This window comes from Tigriopus californicus, chromosome 9 (genome assembly GCF_007210705.1).
Source record: "Tigriopus californicus strain San Diego chromosome 9, Tcal_SD_v2.1, whole genome shotgun sequence".
In the NCBI taxonomy this organism is placed as follows: Eukaryota; Metazoa; Arthropoda; class Copepoda; order Harpacticoida; family Harpacticidae; genus Tigriopus; species Tigriopus californicus.
This window is the reverse complement of record NC_081448.1, coordinates 7,146,043-7,159,939: the sequence shown is the minus strand read 5'-3', so window position 1 is coordinate 7,159,939 and position 13,897 is coordinate 7,146,043. Positions and strand designations below refer to the sequence as shown.

Below are 13,897 nucleotides of genomic sequence, written 5' to 3'. Positions count from 1 at the left end.
CAAGGTACGAGCTTTAAAAAACTGGCCTCAGGCCTTTGATCAACACTATATTCAATGGGTGACTAGATCTGCCAACTTTAATCCGTTGGTAGATCATATACTATATGAATATACAGATAAGTAAAATAGTTCTTTTTATTTTATTCCCAGAAGATGTAAGGAAGTTCGTAAAAAGGAAAAAAAAGATACCCGACACGACATTGCCAATCGTTAGAATTGGACAATGTCATGGCCGATTTCGCTGGCAGCACGGGGTTAACCCTACGACCCTAGCACCCCAACAACTACAAATAAGTCCTTTTCCTTACTGTGGTTTATTTTTGTTTTATATGTTGCCATGGCATACTGACTTTAATGTGCAAGTAAACTTTTTAACTATTTTGGGACCAGCGGGTTTTTGCGTTATCTTTCTTTCATTTGTGCCAATATTCGTCTTTATATAATGTGTCTTGAAATGGGTCTCAGCAATCTACAACATGTTTCTTGTTGAATTGTCACAAGTTTCAATCAAATTTCAATATCAATTATCGTTCCCTTGAGATTTCAAAAATTCCAGATAGACCCTTCCTTAAAGAATTCTCTCGGTAAGACATGTCACAAAAATGGGCAAAACCCTTGTTTAAAGTTGTTGTTTGTTTGTTTATCTTTACTTCGAAGCTTACATTTCCATACAGTACTGTTATTCTTACAACACAATTGTTCTAATGTTATGCTTTTGGAAAAACGGAAGATAGTAAAGTTGCAATTTTCCGTTTTTTTTGTCTTGTAAACCCGTTTTGGAATCAAATTGAGCAAAGGAAATAGAGATCAAATAGATCTTTGATTTTCATGGAGCATTCATCTTCCAAGTGTTCACCAGGCATTATGATGTGGAAGAGAAAGACAATTTAGTTCATGTAAAAACTGATTGGGAACAGTCTTAGGGTTAGATTACTTTGGAAGATCATGTCTGACCAAGGCAACAATGTAAAAGTGCCACACCGAGATTAACTAAGCATAAGGATAACCAGGAAACTGGATTCAAACAAGAAACTAGAACCTAAGAGCATTGATGTTGTTCTTCATCAGCCAGTTGGAAAAGTTGCCCCTTTTGTACTTTAGACGATCAAACTTTGACTTTCTAGTCTTGATTTTTTTGTCAAATGTCCCAAACATTTTATTTCTGTTAAAATCATTCAGCGTAGGCGTTTATGGCATCAAACACCTGCACCTGCAAAGCTAGCCTTACTAATGAACTTGATATTGTTATGTTAACAAAATTTAGGAGGGATTGTTTAGTTCGTTTTGTCAAAGAAAAGTCTTGAATGTCTATGTCAAATCATAGTTGGAAGATAACAATAATCCCCTACCATAGATTTTTATATTTGAAGCTACCTATTAGAACAAAAGTTCAAAGACAACGTTACCCTTTAGGCGTCCTACATGTCGGCGATAATCTTGTCTGCAGGGTTTGAACCGTTACCGAAACAAAGTAACGAGTTACCGTTACTTTTTAGAAAAGTGACTCGTTACCATTTTCGTTACCGAAACTGTTTTTGTTTGTTTTGTTTGTTTTTTCACGGGCTTTTCAAACCTTTTTCAGGGAATATAATCCCCACTACTATTAAAATGAAAGGTTAAAAATTTTCTATTTATTACCTTTCAATCTTTACATGATATTTGGTCTGCCAACGAACTTGAGTTGGCAGACCGAACTAGTCCTTGAATGTAGGGTTGATCTGGAATGCTATAAAAAAATTGTCAAAGTCTGACATGAAAGATGCTACCGGATCAACTGGGACTACGTATTCCCTACGAATATTTGAGGGCAGCAAATTGAACAATGAAGAAGAGAGTTGGACTTCATTGTTTTAACTAGCCTGGATTCTCGAGGGCTTGAAGGTGCTCTCAAAACGCACATTAAGCCTCTACGGTCACTAGAATTGACCCTAAATCCTGGGTTGCCACAACGCTCATGAATGCTTCTGAAAACGTGCAGTATCAGATACCTTTCGAACCTTCTCTGAACACTGCACAGTCCCAACTTGTTTAGTCTCTTCCAATACGAGAGCTCTCTTATTCCTTTGACTTTCCTAGTGAAACCTTTTGGGACTCGTTCGGCCTTTTGCAAACCTGCTGAACTCATTGGAGTCCAAATGGGTGCAGCATATTCAAAAAAAGGTTGAACAATCGACTTGTATAGAGTTAGCATCGTGATGCTCTAAATGCTCAATCAGTTGGGTAACCCTGTTAAAATGTGCTGGGAATCCATGCTGACTAGGAGGAAGGATTTCATTAACTTCAAGAAATTCAACCGGTTTGAACTCCATTATCTTCTCAAACACCTTCGCAATATTTGAAGTGAGAGAAATCGGCCTATAGTTACTGGGGAGCGACTCATCTCCCCCTTTGAAAATTGGAACAACATGAGCTAGCTTCTGAGAAGAAAAAAACTTGCCCTTATCCAAGATGCAACGCATCAGGTACGAGAAAACAGGAGCATGAACCAGTGAGCATCTCATCAGAAACTGAGAGGTCACATCATCAGGCCCAAGAGAACTTGAAAGCCTCAAGTCCTTGATGACCAATAATGCACCTTGATCTGTTCTCCGTCTGTGGGTGTAGCTAGCGTCTAAAAGTTTCCTTGATAAAGGTCGGGGAGGAGAATCGAACCGAGGACTTCTCTCATATGAAGAAACTGCGCTAACCACTACACCACGTCTCCTCCCATTATACCGATTGTTGTTAGGAATAAATAAACGGGACAAAAACAACAAACTGAAACATTTTTGGTTAACATAAAATCTACATATTTGGGTTGTTTTAGTTTTAAGTAACATAAAATTGACAAATTTGGGCCAAAAATTCAACATATTTTGTCAGAGCCTAGTGATAACCCTTAGTCCCAGCCTCCCGTAACTGTTTATTTGATCCCATCAGTAGCAAATAAGTTACTGCATTTGAGAAAGAACATTTAAAAGTTCGAGGAGGAAACCTTCATGCATATTTCTTCCCCTCGTTTCAAAAAGAAAAGTTACTGGTATGGTTACTCAAAAGTCACGGGTTACTGAAGCCTTGCTTGCCTTAGTCATTTTAAGTTGGTCTTGTTCAGTTTTAATTAATTATTTTTTTCTGTACTCTGAGGATGGCAAATGAGTGATAATATGTTTCTTGAGCGAGTGATCTCTCATTGAAACTCCTGGGGCTAGTTTTTAAAGCTCTAACCTCGGAGGTAGAGACGATATTGATCAACCTCAACTTTATTGACCAGTTGAGGTGCTGGATTCTTTAAAGATAAATTCTTTATAGATAAACTTTCGGTCGACCTGGAAGTGTTCATTAGTGACTACAGCTGTTTCCTTATTCCCAAATATGTGCACCCCTTTGAACTTTAGCACGTCAGTGAGGGTGGGAGCGAGCTTTGAGTTTTCACCATGACGGAATGTGCTCGACCCCACATAACACGGGTGTGACCATTTGTTTTTCAGAGTGTTTCCAAATCTTGCGTTGTGCCCAGGAGCTAACCATAGTGGCATACCATTAGTCTATTAGACCATTAGACCATAAATCGAGCTTTAAGTCGATTGATTAATCGCTGAGTTGAGTCGAGGTTGCGTTAAGCTTAAGTTGGTTGACTTGCAATTTAGGTTGGGTGCTCTAGACTGTAAAATCGTGGTAGAAATATAAAGTTGGTTTGTTAAAGAATCACTAATCACCATTGATAATGAGTGTGTTATCATAAAACACTATCACTTATTGGCTCCTCAATGCCTGAAAGCTTACTTAGTATATGTTGGTAACAACTTTCATGGAACGGGCAGCTAAAAGCTATAATTGCATCTATAAGGAAAGGCCCTACGGAAAATAAAATCCAGTTGAAGCTGCATTCTAAGCCTAGGGATGTCAAATTATATGTTGGTGGAATGGCGAAAAGTCTGGGTTCAGTATGATGCCAATATATTGGAACTATGAAAAAGTTTCTGTCAAATTGTCGAACATGTTTCACGGAATAGTTAAGCAAAAGCATCCCTGTCCAGCTTTTTAAGCGAATCTCTTGCATAGTTTTCAAGAGATCCTTTAAATTTGCAAGAAAGGATCAGGCCTAGTATTGAGAGCCCCACGCAGGCCTGGAACATGATCCGCTTGTCCAAGGCAATTACCTCCACATGCGTGAGCAACAAGGTTCCACAAGTAATTATATTTAAGGGAACCCGAAAGAAGTTCATCACATTGGCCCGATGCGATTCTGGAATAACTTGTGAGCGGCATTGGGACATGGCTGGATAATATAAGCCTATCGCAATTTCTTTCACAAGGAAAGCCAAATAGACGATAACTAGATCTTGTTCCGTGGCGTTTGGACCGCCCATTACGCTGCAAACTGTCATACTAATTGTGGTCAACACCAAGCAGATCTGAAGCATGGTGTCCGATTTCCATCCAATGTTGGTCAGATAGGAATATAAATTGGAACCAATCATAATGGCAATCATAAAGCAGGAGAAGATGATGCCCAGTGGATGATTTAGGCCCGTTGAGCACAGCACTGGAGTCCAAAGGTACACAAAAATGTACATTACGGACTCCACGGCGGATTGGATCCCTCCCAAGATCATTATGGCAGAATCGTTCCAAATGATGACCAGACCGTCTTTGCCCAAATCGAAAATGTTCCCATCTTTTCGCCCATAATTCTCAGGCCATGTTTTGAGAACCACGATTCCGCCAATGATCAGAGGTATAATAGCTACTCCAAATGGAGCCACAGGTCCAAGACCTAAGGCGACAGCCATACTATTAGCGATCATGCCCGCGGTAATAGCTGTTAACCCGTTCCAAAATGTCGTGATTGAGAATGTATTTCCGATGAGATTTTCTGGAAATGTATGTCTTTGATTATGTTCGTACACGTACCAAGCCTCAAAGGTCGAATACAGAATCGAGGTCGAGATTCCTCCACAGATACGGCCCCACCAAAGGATCCAGAAGTTGTGGCTGAACTTGGAAAGACAACAGACTATGTAGATGACCGAAAAGAAGAGACATACGTTTTTGCGTCCACAGGAATCTGCAATTGGCCCAGTAATGGTGCCAAATATTAGCGATGACGCAAATCCCACCACATAAAGTTGAGCAATTTGAAACTCCTGGAAGCCGTAGTGCTCATAGAGTTTGTAGATGTAGGGCCCTTGAAGACCGTCGGCGAACAAGGCCAAAATATACACGATGCAGAAATTTCTTTGAAAGCTTCGAAATGTGTTCACGTCATAGTTGGAAGTTTTGCTCGAATGGATCAATTGTTTGGATGGTAATGATGCCGACTCTAGGATTTGTGGCGGATTCGTCTTTTGTGACAAGTAGTACACAAAGGCCGCAATAGCCCCGAGTGGAATAAACCCATGGTTGACTATCGATATCAAACCAAAGATTGATGCAGAGGCTCCCACGGGCATCACTCACAGCATTTCACAGGATAGAAAAATACAGTGGTCAATTATTTCAGCGTCTGTTTTAGAGTAGGTTGACACTGCCAATGATCTGGTCTTTTGTTTGGGCTCTCCGTTGATGTTGTTACTTTAAAATTCGGCCGATGAGGTCTTTCGAAATTTAGATGCACACCATCGAATGCCTCGTGTTAGATCCCGCTATCCTCGATTGGTGGTTCTGATGTCCTGATGTCCTGATGTCCTGATGTGTATTCCATCATCATTTAGGAGTAAAAAAAATAGTCCAGATCCGATCACAACATGTTTGCCTCAGCAGGCGCCCTGTTGGTTTTGGCCACGAGGGTGCTCCGGCTTCGGTTGTTTCCAATTCGGTTGTCAAACTGTAAGTGACCTGAGCCATGGCAGAGGCATAAGATTGCGGTGCGGTGCATCATTCACATTGTACAGATATATTCTGTACACTCCGCCTTGTTCCAAGCAAAGGGATTCTACCTGACACTCTACCTACATACGTCCATTGCTATTTACACCTCATACAGACCAGCAGCCCACTCGAATGACTGTCACGTTGGCATGTGAAGACGACTTCATATCCAGTCACAGGCAAGCGTCTATCGATTGAAGCCGGTGACAGCTTTTATCTCTTGAAACGATTGTATGCGTTTCTACTGATGTTTGCCTGCTCCCCATATTAACTCACATCGATTTCTAAAATCTGGACTGCCTGTCGGCTTGAGTTTAACAAACAAGAGAGATAGACTCTCTTTTCACAGTGGTAAAAATACCCTTTAAAGTTTTGATGGAAATTCCCAAGCACATCTTGGCATTTTTCTACCTCAAAAAGTCATAGGAAACAACTTTAACTTTATTGCTTTATGGAATTCTAGTCCACATAAAAAACTTGCATACCTAAAAACATTATAAAAATCTAAAATTTTTAAAAACTTACTCCATGTAAATTAGGAGCACATTTAGTTAGCTCTTGAATATAATTTATGATATCATCTATTTCATCGCTACTTAGTTACATCGGATTTAGTGGTCCAAATTTCATCGTTTTTAGCCCCAAAATGCCCCGGTTATATGTTCATTCAATTTCCCAAAGTATTGATATCGATTTTCAATATCACAACTACAAAAGAATATTTTTCCTTTTCTTGCATAGTCTCGCAATAGCTAAAAATGCTATATAACGTCACTTAAAACATACTAAAAGTGTAATCTTTGAAAATGTGTTTTACAATCATGTGTACACTTAGTTATGCGTTCACTTGAATTCTGAAGACAATACATACAACAAACAATGTTATAGAATTGTCGTTTCTAATATAGTGGCTCTAGTTTCTTGAAGACTTTGTTGAAACTGATTGAAAATTGCTTCTTTAAGGCTTCATTGATATTTGTGAAATTTTCAGTGATCACTCAACTAAATGTACCTTGGATGCTTTCAAAATATTTAAAAATCTTCTTTATTTAGGGTTTTAGATATGGTTGTACAAGGTTTTAAGTTTAAAATTATGCAAGAAATGGAAAAATTATCTTTCATTCTTGCGATAGTGAAAACGGATATTAAATTTTTGGGAAATTGAATTAACATATAACCGGGGCATTTTGGGGCTCAAAACGATGAAATTTGGACCACTAAATCCGATGTAACTAAGTAGCGGTGAAATAGATGATATCATAAATTATATTCAAGAGCTAACTAAATGTGCTCCTAATTTACATGGAGTATGTTTTTGAAAATTTTAGTTTTTTTATAATGTTTTTAGGCATGCAAGTTTTTTTTGTGGACTAGAATTCCATAAAGCAATAAAGTTAAAGTTGTTTCCTATGACTTTTTGAGGTAGAAAAATGCCAATTTGTGTTTGTGAATTTCTCTGGAATCTTGATAGAGCTTTTTGAACACCGTGTGTTGTTATTGGTGTAATACTGTTGTAAATAGGACATTAACCAACCAAATAGACAAGACTTCACACATTTGGAACGACAAGCTTCGGAAGTTACCTCCTCCGAGAGTACCTATAACAAAGAACTCACATAGGGTTACAACCTGAACCGAATTCATATGGTCTTTGAGACAAGTATACATTTTTCGTACTAGTTTGACATAATTGAAACCTTTTCATCAAAAACCATAGTAAAACGTGTACCTTATATTACATTCTAATGATCTATACGGACACCTAAAACTTTTGCTTGCATAAATCACCAGCTTTCAATATACTTAGCCAAAGAAAAATAACTTTGAATCTATTAGATGTACAATTATACAACAATTATGGTAGCATCCTTCGTAACTTTTTAGGGGAGGTTTCATATTGTCATCACAAAGTGGCCGTAGCTCCGCTGATGGCCGTACACAATCCTCCTGCCACAGGTGTCCTTGTAAATAGGAATATACCCATTAGGACGAACCTGCCACTCTTTCACGGTAGCCGTATTAAAAGGCATAATAGTGAGGGCAGGCCGATTCCTAAGGTACTGCCGACCCCATGAACAAAGTCAAATTGAGACATTCCCGAAAGCCAAAATGATCGATCAGAAAAATGCGCATCGACCTTAATGTCGACAGGACCACAATGAGGATGACTTTCATTAGGGCCCTGGGAATGAAATCGAAAGCCGTCATCAAGTGTAAAACATTGGCATCCCAGTAGAGAGGCAAGAGAATGCAAAGAAGTCAATTGATAATAGACGTCCTCATGAGCAAATCTGCCCGAGCTGTCATTATTTTTAGCGACGAAAAAGCATTCACCGTCAATCAACCGACATAATACCCGATACATCATAAATATACAGACAACAACCAAGAACAGTGCGGACTTCTCTGTTAGATTGGTGAACAAAACCAAGCACGCTGCTTTAAGGCCATTGTTTTGGGAGTGGTTGGTTCGGTCGGAAAACTATTTCCTCCAATTTGGATGAACCGCACCCTAGGAGGCATCGGGTGATTTCGATGTGTAATTGAAGCTACGGTCGAATACAATGATATCTCTTCTTGCTTATCATAAAAGCTAAAAGTCAAGGGATTAAATGAAACAACTATGGCCGGGAAATTATCGACACAAGTTAGTAATCAAAGTAATCAAATTGTCCTAGATGACGTGTTAAAAAGTTAGATAGCATAATGACAATATTTTCATTTTCAATGCAATTTGCGTTGTTGCATGGTCCGGACATCATTTTAAAGGAATTGAAAACGTATACTTCTCTAAATATTTGTTTTACAGTATTAGTTATATGTATCGCAAATTAGATTAGGTTCCAAGATCGTTAGGCTCAATGGAAAACTGATCTTAAAAACTAACTGGTAGACTGAGGTTTTATTATCATTTTGCGTGCTAGATGTTTTTTCAAAAAGGGTTCAAAAATAGCAGTCATTTATACCTTTCAATTAAATGAGTATTTTTTTGCAATTGCCTAGCCATCTTTTTCAATTTTCCATTAAATATACAACCTTTTCTTTGCTGTGGATAGTACTTTAACACATGACCTCTAAAACCTTAATGTTTTAGGAGTCTCTACATAATAAGGAATAGGTTACTACCTCTTGTGTAAGAAAGAGGCGCATCTACAGACTGACTTAATGTAGTCAGTAGTCATAAATTAAGCAGGAACATAAATAACTTGCAATCTGATACTTGATTAAATGAGATCTTGGAAATTTTTGAAGACAACCATACACAAGGTGGAATTCTTCTCCGGGAAAGACAATCATGACAATCAAGGATTTTGAATATCGAGAAGTTATCATTTTTTTGTTGCTGACGATAAGTTTGGATTTAAGCCAAGCTGAAACCACCGTCGAGCCTGGTTCTGGTAAGCACATGTTTATTTTACTTAAAACTATCTGTTGCAGCATGCTGTAGTTTTCTAAAATAGAGGGAGCACAAAGTGTTAAATACTTTTGGACCAATCACCTTGTGTTCATATTCCGGATGGGATCAAGGTACTCCAAGAATCTCCCCGGAGTTCATACATCGCTTGTCAATTGCTGCAGTTATGTCCAGGAAATTTCTTGGAATGGATTGATCCAATTAGCCATTACACTGATGATATAACTGTTCTACTTATTTGCTCAGCCTGCAGGTACAAAGTTTGGTTTTTGGAGGCCTGCATTGAGGCCGAACATTCCCAGACTGTTCACTTGATTCTTTCCAAAGGTGGGGTTCAATGTGATATAACGAAACATCTGACAAAGGTGTGCATCCCATCTCAAGACAACAAACATCCAATCACTCCCAGCAAAGCCTTGTTCAAAGACTTATTAGAAGGCAACCAACCTGTCTCGAAAGAAGGACTTCAAGAAACAATTGAGAATATGGTTGGTTCGTCATATGAAATATTGCTCTTTGTTTGCATATTGAATAGTCTTTGAGGATCCCTTATTTTGTTTCCTACTCTTGACATGTCAATATCTAGGATCCCGAAGATTTGCCCGAGGTCTTGAAATTGGAAGAATCCCCTGCTCGAGAGAAAGCCGAAGCCACCATATTGGATGAAATCAAGGAATACAATCAATCAACCGTGGTTACCACAACTGAACCCGAGGGAGCTGAGTTTGAAGAAGATCTGAAGAAGCTTCTCGGGATCGAAGCCCAGAATAATCAAACCAACTTTACCGAACAAGATACAACGGGCGGCGTCGGTGTCTCTGGAATTACCGTATCAAATATGATGACGGAACTTTTAAAGGAACTGAACGACGTTGGCTCTTTGAAAAATCAATCCAGCAATACGCAAAATTATCCAACAACCTCATCCTCGGCCAATGCCACGGAGAGTGAAAATGGGAGCGAAGCTCAATTTGTTGATAAGCTCATGGGAATCTTTCAGGTTAGCAATTCAACTAGGCTCTCTGATGAGCAAAATACTGCAGAGGAAGTGATGACAGTAACGACTACTACTACAACAACTACAACCATTTCTGATGAAAAAGCGCTGGAAACCAGGAGCTTTGCCTCAGCCCCGACAGAAATAATCTCTACCACTTTGATGGACGCAACTGAAGATTTAACCAAAATTGTTGGAGAGAAACTAAATCGAACCCGTGAAGGACAAAATGATTCATTCCTTGAAGAAGAAAGGCGGGATTCGACGAAAACTCCCGATCACTCCTTAGTTAGAAGTGCGACGGGGACTCAAACCAAGAACTTTGATTTTGCTAAGAAGGCATTATCGTTATCTATTACTGCTAAACCCAAATTCGAACAGAAAGAGGAGCTAACCCCAAATAGAACTCTTGAAATTGATGTCAACGCCAACCACACTAAGGGAAATAGCTCGAAACCGTGGGACATCTTGAATCGACTAAAGAACCGCCGCCAAGAACTCCGCGATTTAGGGCGCAATCAGAAGATGAGAACTGTGTTGGAAGAAATGGGCCTGGGCGACTCAAATCAAACAGATATCTCCGCTGATTCCTTGGCCAAGGACAATTCGAGGGTTATTGTGGCAGATACCAATGAAGCAACCAATATCAAAGGTTTTTTTCAGGATTTGCCGTCTCCGGGTAATGGCTCTCGGGTCATCAATTGGATGATCCAAAATATGCCAAATGGCAAACAAACTATCGTGATTCTCTGACAAGATGGTTTTATAAGCATACAAAATCTCGTGTAAACAAAATCGACTAGCATGCGACCAAGCCAGTATGAAAAATCAAAGAGCACTAGGAGAGACATTAAATGGGTACAAAAGGTTGCTATTTTTGTTTCATTTATCATTGACTGGCTGGTTTCCTTGGTTTTCTTCCTTATCTGCCCCTGTACTCGGTCCGGACTGAGTAAGAACACTTATTTTGGGCGCATCATCGTTGCCACGTGCCTGAGATTCAATTTCTGCGTTGGTGGAGATTTGTGGCACTCCACAGGGATACTCCTTCAAATAGAGGTGAGGTACGTAACCGCGAAGTCCCTCGCGGTTCTCTACGTACCACCACTCTCCCAAGGTCACTTGAATGACTCGCACCACTTGACCACGTTTGACAGACAACATGGTGGAGTCTGTGGCCGTGAATGCGTACAAAGAGAAATGAAACTTCCCTTGGGCGCCCCTTGCCCCTTGCGCACCTCCGGAGGAAGTTGAGCTACTGCTTGTTGACACTGTTGATCGAGACCCTCCATGGATTTCTTCATAAATTGGACTGAGGTCTTGCGATTGCTGGAAACAATGAAAGGGATGGTTTTTGAAACCAAATGGTGGACTTTTTTTTTTGCTAAAATGGAGTTACCTGAGAAGCCACCTCCGAAGCGGTTAAGTCGTCGTAGCCGTAGTTGTTAGAGGGTTTTTCTGATGTCGGTCCGATCGAGGTTTTATCTTCTTTAGCTTTATCATGATAGTAATTGGTGGTTTCCGAGACTGAAGTGTCTTGGCAACGTCGAATATCTGACTTATCCGAGTGAACTATTTCTGGGTTTTGATCGTCATTGTCAAGTTGTTGTCCTTTATCGTTGTCGCCATGATTTTCGAATGATTTGTTGAATTGTTTAGGAACAGGTGGAGCTTTTCGGGAAGGTTGGAATCCCTCTTCAGGTGGACTTGAGGGAGCGTCCTCTTTGACGGCAGGGGGTGCATCAAGATGGTGGGGCTCCTCACTTTCGTCAGCCACATCATCATAGGCGTGATTGGGTTCAGTTTGACTGGGAGGATGTCTATCTGTGAGGGACTCGGCTTCATTTTGGGCTTCAATATCATTTTCTCCGATGGAATTCAGGACACACGAGGGTAAAAAGCCTTGCGTTATCCCGTTGTCCACGAACCACCGGTTTCGATTTCCCATGGGATCTTTTTGTTGCACCACACCCACCAAATCCCCCGCATTAACGCCAATGTCCAACTGATTCTTAGGCGTGTACATCTCCTTGGCTTGAAACAATTTAGCAGCGGCATATTTTCCCCGGAGAAATGTTCTAATTCCAGCAGATTGTGGTGTCTGTAAGTGAGAAATGTAGATGTTTACTTCATCTCTAGCTTCATTGAAAAACGTCTTTCTCCTTTGGAATAACTTATGTAGTGCTAGTGAAATATAAAATATTAGTAGTAATGACATTACCATTTTTCGCCGCTGGCTTTCCAAGATTTGCTAACCCTCTACTGAACGAAAATGTATTATCAATGAATCTTACCACATTTACTTGTCCTAAAGCTGGCCCATGCGACGAATTCAATCCAACTGCTAATTTCTTCTTGTCTTCAGGCTTAAAGGCTTTGGAAGAGAAGCTGAATCGCCCAAGTTGATTGCAAACCAAAGCGTGCTTGGCCAAAAAAACTTCCAGGATATCTCCGCTTGTGTTGGCCAACAATGGCAACTATAACAGGAACCAAAGTGATGATTTAATCTATTAGAAAAACCTGGATAACTTCGGAATAAGTCCCACCATGTCGTGGGATAAATTGATTAAATTACATAATAGAATAAAAACGAATTTACAATGAATCTGCTAAACGCTACCTATAAAAATAATGTTTATCGGAACATTTATGCAATGGAAGCACATGCATTTTCAAACTAAGCATTAAAAATGATTATGATCGATAATCCACATACATAAATTGTGCACGAAAAACATTACCGACTAGCATATATGCTTGGCGTGTAAGCCATATGTACTTAATTTTACTCATACCCGTCTTTTGTAAATCTGGAAGTAAATGATTTGGATTTTCAGTGGTCCACACGAACTCTGCAGTCATGTTTTAATTGGATGGAAATTGTTTCAAGTACATTACGAATCGGAATTTTTTAATGGTAAATAGAAAGTGCAAAACTTGATCGACATCTCAACTTACGTCCATCAAGGATAATAGTTCTCTGGTCACTCTTCCGATGAAAAGCTTTCTTAGTTGGACAAACTCCGCCAAGCACTTGGCAAAAAGCTTCGTGCCAAAGTGCAAAAGTTTTGGTAACTCCTCCACAAGTTGACTATTCAAGACGTCATACGTGGATCTTGACTTTTCCTTGTCATCTAACATCTGTGGAACATAAAAATAAACCCTCTTGACCGACTATCAAGGAGGACTTTCTTTCTCAGTCGAACTAATTTACCGGCTTGGAACGAAGTGGATCTTTGTTCTTTTCATATTTCTGCAGGCTCGCCGTATAGTCCAGATGTTTGTCCTGGCGTTTCTGGATCAGCTTGAAGGGACCTTGGAAACTGTCCAAAAGCGATTGCAGTGGTTTCATAACCCTTGTCTCGAGTAAAAGGTTCTAAAAAAAAATTAGATCATTAGAACTCAAGGTATCCATGCCGGCTTTATTAAATTAGGACCAATTACGTATTGATTCCAGTAGGTTGAGATGATATTCCGCTGAGCTGATCTAAATCGTTCGACCTCTCGGGTGGAAACACGCTCTTTGTACAAGTCGGCCACATTCTCAGCCACGTTGAATTGAGAGACAGCCACTTCGTGGAGTTGGTCCTTGAACCTTTGGGTGTCCAAGGAAAACGTTTGTACGGTTTTCACCA

At 39.8% G+C, this 13,897-nt stretch overlaps 3 protein-coding genes across 3 annotated transcripts in view; 1 reads left to right on the top strand and 2 right to left on the bottom strand.

The window, feature by feature from the left end:
- Positions 1-3,919: 3,919 nt before the first annotated feature.
- LOC131886194 (molybdate-anion transporter-like) lies at positions 3,920-6,018 on the bottom strand. The gene is made up of 2 exons (XM_059234454.1): positions 4,894-6,018; positions 3,920-4,801 (listed from the first exon to the last, which is right to left on the bottom strand). The coding sequence occupies exons 1-2, from the start codon at positions 5,430-5,432 to the stop codon at positions 4,777-4,779; spliced, it is 564 nt and encodes a 187-aa protein (XP_059090437.1). The 5' UTR covers positions 5,433-6,018; the 3' UTR covers positions 3,920-4,776.
- Positions 6,019-8,970: 2,952 nt separating this feature from the next.
- On the top strand, positions 8,971-11,132 carry LOC131887509 (GON-4-like protein). The gene is made up of 3 exons (XM_059236142.1): positions 8,971-9,248; positions 9,512-9,753; positions 9,852-11,132. Exons 1-3 carry the CDS (start codon positions 9,146-9,148, stop codon positions 11,013-11,015), a joined length of 1,509 nt encoding a protein of 502 aa, XP_059092125.1. The 5' UTR covers positions 8,971-9,145; the 3' UTR covers positions 11,016-11,132.
- LOC131886674 (dynamin-binding protein-like) overlaps positions 11,008-13,897 on the bottom strand; it is a 9,673-nt gene continuing 6,783 nt past the window's right edge. Inside the window, exons 12-18 of the mRNA XM_059235073.1 lie at positions 13,707-13,891; positions 13,477-13,638; positions 13,221-13,403; positions 13,058-13,072; positions 12,557-12,739; positions 11,662-12,363; positions 11,008-11,591 (exon numbers count right to left, since the gene is read on the bottom strand). Coding sequence (XP_059091056.1) covers positions 11,145-11,591; positions 11,662-12,363; positions 12,557-12,739; positions 13,058-13,072; positions 13,221-13,403; positions 13,477-13,638; positions 13,707-13,891 — 1,877 coding nt within the window. The 3' untranslated portion in view covers positions 11,008-11,144. The remainder of the gene's footprint in view (positions 11,592-11,661; positions 12,364-12,556; positions 12,740-13,057; positions 13,073-13,220; positions 13,404-13,476; positions 13,639-13,706; positions 13,892-13,897) is intronic.